The sequence below is a fragment of the Cyprinodon variegatus genome, unplaced genomic scaffold (genome assembly GCF_000732505.1).
Source record: "Cyprinodon variegatus isolate N-32 unplaced genomic scaffold, C_variegatus-1.0 Scaffold510, whole genome shotgun sequence".
Taxonomy (NCBI): domain Eukaryota; kingdom Metazoa; phylum Chordata; class Actinopteri; order Cyprinodontiformes; family Cyprinodontidae; genus Cyprinodon; species Cyprinodon variegatus.
The window spans coordinates 433,994-439,928 of record NW_015150963.1 but is presented as its reverse complement, the minus strand read 5'-3'; the positions used below and the strand labels follow the sequence as shown (position 1 = coordinate 439,928).

The 5,935-nt window shown below is 39.4% G+C and overlaps 1 protein-coding gene across 1 annotated transcript in view; it reads left to right on the top strand.

Moving 5' to 3' along the window:
- Positions 1-5,935, top strand: part of pld3 (phospholipase D family member 3) — a 15,089-nt gene that overhangs the window by 4,817 nt on the left and 4,337 nt on the right. Inside the window, exons 5-9 of the mRNA XM_015390763.1 lie at positions 2,050-2,230; positions 2,402-2,516; positions 4,852-4,979; positions 5,388-5,585; positions 5,678-5,817. Coding sequence (XP_015246249.1) covers positions 2,050-2,230; positions 2,402-2,516; positions 4,852-4,979; positions 5,388-5,585; positions 5,678-5,817 — 762 coding nt within the window. The remainder of the gene's footprint in view (positions 1-2,049; positions 2,231-2,401; positions 2,517-4,851; positions 4,980-5,387; positions 5,586-5,677; positions 5,818-5,935) is intronic.

Genomic DNA, 5,935 nt, shown 5'->3' with positions numbered 1-5,935 from the left:
CCAAGCTGTTCTGAAAGAAGCCTGACGTGGAAAAAAAGCTAAAGAAAGAGCATTAAAAAGCAATAAATTAGAATTCCTCATTCCTGTATAAACCCTGCATGAGATTTTTTCAAATAATAAATTAAAATTGGAGGGCAGAAGGTTAACTAAAGAAGATTTTATACAGAATTTAAACCAGGTGATGCTAAAATGATGCTGCTGTAGGAGTCCTAGATAGTGAACATTGATGAGCAATAAAGATTCTTTTATCTTGAATTTAAGATGTTTATGTGTATATTTTTGACAATTTTGGCATAATTACTGCTCTGAGCGGGTGACTCTTTCAGTTTATGGTATTTTAGAGTCTCTGTACTCCAGTTAACGAATAATCAGTTATTAATTTAGTTGATTATTAGATTATTAGTTGATTAAACATAATTGTTTGAGCCCTAGCTCTGATAAATGTTATCTCAGGTGAACCGAAAGCAAATGCACACCACACTATTCAGATTATTATTTAAAGGTTTTAAAAACATGTTATCGTGCGATGGACTGGTGACCTCTCCAGCATCCCTTGTGACCCCAGCAGGGATAAGTGTGACAGAAAATGGATGAATGGATGGAAAAACATGTTATCATTTACTTTCTGGTTCAAAATGGAAGGCATCATATATTTCTGCTTCTGTCTATACAGCATATATTTTTTTGATGTATTAGTCTGTAATGTAAATGTATGATGGATATTAAAAGTCTATAAACTATTGTTAAAAACTCAGGTGATGATGCAGCAGAAAAAAATCATTTAATGGAGCTTTAATATAGTGGAAAACAGCTGAAAAATATCTGTTGGAGGGAAGAAAGCAAAGAGATAAATGTTCTGTCTTTCTTTGCTTTGTGAAAAGATCTAACATGGATGAAAGTTTATCTGAGGAACCAGGAATAAACGTAAGCTAACAAAGCGCAGGAAATAATACATTTGTTCTAAACACATATTAGCGGTGATATAAAACCTTAAAGTTTCTGTTAGTAATCTATAAAAGGAAAATTATATTTTTTTTTTAGTATCACACTCAGTCCATTCAAATGTGAATTAATCAGAAGAAATTGAAGTTTAGAACTAAAGCTGAAAACCTGTGGAGTCCATAAAGAGGAGATTTGTTTTTTCACTGATGGATCTGGAAAAAATGTCTAGGGTAGAGTGGCTAAAAATCCCCAAAGTCATTTATTTTTACGCAGATCAACTCTGACTAGATGCTAAAACAGAGTCTGCACATCTATACAGTCTGGTTATTGGAGCGTTTTCATTTTTTAATTTATTTCAGAATTAAGGTGACATTAAAAGTGGAAACACTTTAGCTTCGTGCTATTTTATTATTTAACGGAGTGTCAGGCAACAAAGTCAAATACTTCATTACCACTATCTATACTTTACAGTATTTATTTATTAGACAACATTTTACTTCTATTCCATACAGTTTTCTTTTTTACAATTATCTCTACTTTTTACTCCTTACATTTTAAAGAAATTGCTCTTTAGTTTTGTTTTATTAGCTTAAATTAAACAAAACTAACAAGTAGTTTTTTCAATATCAGTATTAAATTATCAAAATAATTTGTTTCATTCAGACAATTAATTTCTTTATGGTCGGACTCTGCGCTGCTTCAACTTGTTGCTCATCACAAACCAAAATAAATATTTTTTCAAGACAATGCAAAGTTAAATTTGACACTGATACCATTAGTTATAAACCTAAGAAACTTAAGTATAAGGAAGGTTTCATCCAGGATTATAGAAAAATGTTCCTTTAATAGGTTAGCGCTGTATCCAGTATGAGGTTTAAAGCATCTTTCCTTAACATTTTTTCCTGCATACCTTTTATATTTCAAGCGGTTTTAAAAATGAAACTTTTATGCTTTTACTTGAGTAAGTAGCTTAAGTTGATACTTTTACAGAAGTGTTTTAAACAGTAGGATTTATATTTCTACTTGAGTAATAAACAGGAATGCTTTTGACACCTCTGATCATTTTTTCAGTTCAGTAAATTGTCTGCTTCCCTTCTTCCCTGTCAGGATTGTTCTGGTGGAGAGCATCCCTGAGGGGCTGGAGTTTAACTCCTCCTCCACCAACCCCTCCATCTTTCAGGCGTGGATCAGTCTGATGAGCGAGGCGCGCAGCAGCGTGGACATCGCCTCCTTCTATTGGACGCTTACTAACAAGGACACCAGCACTCAGGACCCCACTGCCTCTCAGGTGAGCACAGACGGCTCAGATTTCAGCCTCTCTGGGGGCCTCTGCTGACTGTTTTTTTATTTTAAATACGGTCTGTTTGTTTTGGTTGTAACAGCCATGTTTGGCTGCCCTGCTTTTCTTAGCTCCCCTCTTTGGCATCATGCAGCGTAATAAACGATGCTGTTTGCACAGGGGGAGGAGGTTTTGAAGAGACTGGCTGTACTCTCAGGGAATCTTCACGTCCGAATTGCTGTCGACTCGCAGGAAGGGAAACCGCAGGCTGATCTCACACTGCTCGAGAATTCAGGTGGCTGTTTCTGTTTTGCTTTCCCTTTGACTGATTTATTTTAAGTTTTTATATCCAACTTTTTAAGCTTTTTCCATTTTAAAAGATTTATTCTTTATTAAGTCAGAGGAGGGGAAAGTGGCATTTAACATGCAGACATGTTTGAAATGTAAGGAAATAGGAACAAGAAAATAATAATGAGTAATTGAATGAGCTGAATTGAATTTTGCTGCACAAAAATCTGTCTTTTATCTGTATGATATTTTCATCATTTAGCATTTCCAGAGAGCTGTTTCCTGTCTGATGGGGCATTTAAGAGAATTATGGAGACGGAGTGGCTTGTTAAAATTGTGTTGCACCGATGCCATTTTTTTGGCCCCGATACCGATACCTAGCTGTGCAGTATTGGTCGATACGGATACCATAACGATACCATCTGTTTAAAATTGATGTCTGTGTATATACGAAGAGCTTCATACTACTTGGATGTAAAATAATTGCCATCATGGCTTTGTCAAGCTGCTGCCTACCTTTGTGAACCAGGAAAAAGACGAATACAAAGTGAATCCAGTAGAACTTTTTATTGCCTACCTGGAATGGGTGACAATAGTTATAGAATACACTTTTGTCTCTTAAAATGGTAAGCTGGACACTAGGGGTGTAAATAATAATCGTTTTGTATCGATGCATTGATCCAACAACCGACGATCCGATGCATCGATACTTCAGCAAGAGTATCGATTCATGATTTTTTTTTTTTTCCTCCTGTCTATTTTTATCCATTTGCTCCTGGATGTATTTCTCCCTCCCGTGCTGCGGTGGCGCTAAACCTATTTTGCCCTCCTACCTCGCTTATACTCCTGCAGCAGTGTGCTGCAGTAAGCTTGACACAGACATTTGTGATTTATGCTCAATATTGCAGCGTGGTCTGTGCTACACACTGTGGGTCTAGATACGGCCGAGGCGGTGAGGAAGTGGGGGCGAGTTTAGTTTGACGATGGAGGGACATGAGGGCCAAAAAGAGCGGAGATCCAGGTGGAAAAAGGGTCCCAGTGTTCTCGCGTACCTCGCTCTTCTAGCGGGTCAAACTTCTCGAGTTGTTTTCCGCAATTTCGGTCATAAAAATAAAACAAGCTGGCCCTCTGTCTGCAGCACTGTCTGTAGTCTGCTACAATTTGGGAGAGGAGCAGCGGAGCGTCTGTGGAGGGGGCGGGGACATCTGGAGCCGAGATATTGCATTGCACTCATTGCACTGATTTTGTGCAGTATTTTTTGATGCACGGCCTTTCAGAATCTATAACGCAGGGGTGTTATTATTTTTCAGTGAATGCGGTTTTAATAGGAATAGGTGGAGTGCTTTCTGTTATTTGCTGTTGTTGATAAAAAAAAAAATGCATAACGATATTACAGCTTTCATTGATTTATTTCAAATTTGAAACTTTGTTTAGCCTGTAAGGTGTTAAAAAATTAAATAAAATAAAAAATAACCAATTAATCGAATCGTATCGTATCGTGGTGTATTATTAAGTATCGAAAAATAATCGAATCGTTGGGTCAATACTGAATCAAATCGCCATGATGGAGCTGATTACACCCCTACCGGGCACACGCTGTCCGATTATTTTCAATCGTTGCATGTAGCTACAGCTCAAACTGTACAACAAAACTGCAGGGTTTGAAAGTTCCCAGCTCACGATGTTTGTTCTCACGCTGTGCTGCCAGACGCTCAGTGTGAGAACAAATTCACTGAGCGTGCATAAAATATACGACGCACATGAAGCTAAAACTCGGCCTGATCGAAAAATATTCACACGACAGGAGAATTGGCCCAAAAAGGGCAAAAAATAGTACAGTATATGCCCGGCTTTAATCTGTTTGGACAGATTTATGTTTTCCCTCCTCGGTTTAGGAAGTTATTCATATTAAGGCTGCAGGTCCTTCTGAGCAAGTAGGCATTTGTTTCAGTGGAGCAAATGCCTACTTAGTGGAGCTGAGCAGAGGACGGATCTAAACCAGGAACATTTTCCCAAAACCCATTATTTAGATTTAAACGATAGGAGCACAACTGCAAGACCTGAAACTTTCAGTTTCTTGGGTGGGTGGTGGTCACTCCCCCCAGACCATCACAGGGTCTACTTCCACACACAACAGTTAACCAACAGTCATGTTCCCCCTGTGGGAAGAAGCTGGGCTGCACAGAGAGAACCCACCTATGCAAGGGAGAGCAGACAGCTTCATCCAGGAAGAAACCAGGATTTAATAAATGGATCCTCTGCTGCTCTGAGATAAAATGTGTTTTCAAAGCTGAGATCTTCAGTCTGGTTTTCTTCCTGAAGCTCTGATGCTTTTTTTTCAGGAGCCGACATCAGAAAAGTTGACATGAGAAATCTCACCTCAGGGGTTCTTCACACCAAGTTCTGGGTCGTTGACAAGAAGCACGTTTACATCGGCAGCGCCAACATGGACTGGAGGTCGCTGACGCAGGTCTGTGTGAAACGGCTGGAAGCTGGTTCAGATCAGCAGAGGAAGAGAACAAGACAAACTCAAAGGAGATCTGTTACATTTCTAGTCAAAGGTTGTTTAGAGTCAAAATCAATCGCATGGTCCTCAGCTTTTTGACCTCTACCAGCATCTGTAGGAGAAAATTCACTGATTCTAACTAGTTTAACCAAAACACAGGCAATAATTGAAATCTTACATTTAGTTTTCTATTTTTTTCTTGATCCCAGAAATATTTAAAACACCCCCAACGCTTTGCAGAAAGATTTTAACTGTGACATTTTATAAATGGGCTAATTCTGAACAGTTTATTTTAATGTAGAAACAAAGAAGGAGGAATAGAAACCCGACTTAGAGCCTGAATCCTAAAAACATTTGGTTGTTGTTTTCCAGGTGAAGGAGCTGGGAGCCGTGGTCTATAACTGCAGCTGCCTGGCTGCAGATCTGGAGAAGATCTTTGAAGCTTATTGGTTCGTAGGGGGGAGCCAGTCCATTCCGTCACCGTGGCCTTCCAACTTCACCACTCTGTACAACAAGGACACGCCCCTTCAGCTCCCGCTGAACAGCACACCATCCAGCGTTTATCTCTCTGTGAGAATCCGTAATGAAACGATATCCTATAACTCCTCCTTAAATTATCTGCGCTGTTCCCAGTTTTGCTGACTTTCCTGATTCCTGTTCAGAGTTCGCCTCCTTCCTTCTGCGCTACCGGCAGAACTCCAGATCTTCAGTCCATCCTCAGTGTGATGGAGGACGCTGAGAGTTTCATCTACATCGCCGTCATGAACTACTTGCCCACTACAGAGTTTACTCATCCTAAAAGGTAAAGCAGTGGGGATCCTAGCCACGCTACCTGCAGCTGTTTGGGGATTAGTTTATCCCAGACGAAAACTCATTTCTGACTGGATTAAAGGAATAGTACACCCAAAACATGATTAGCC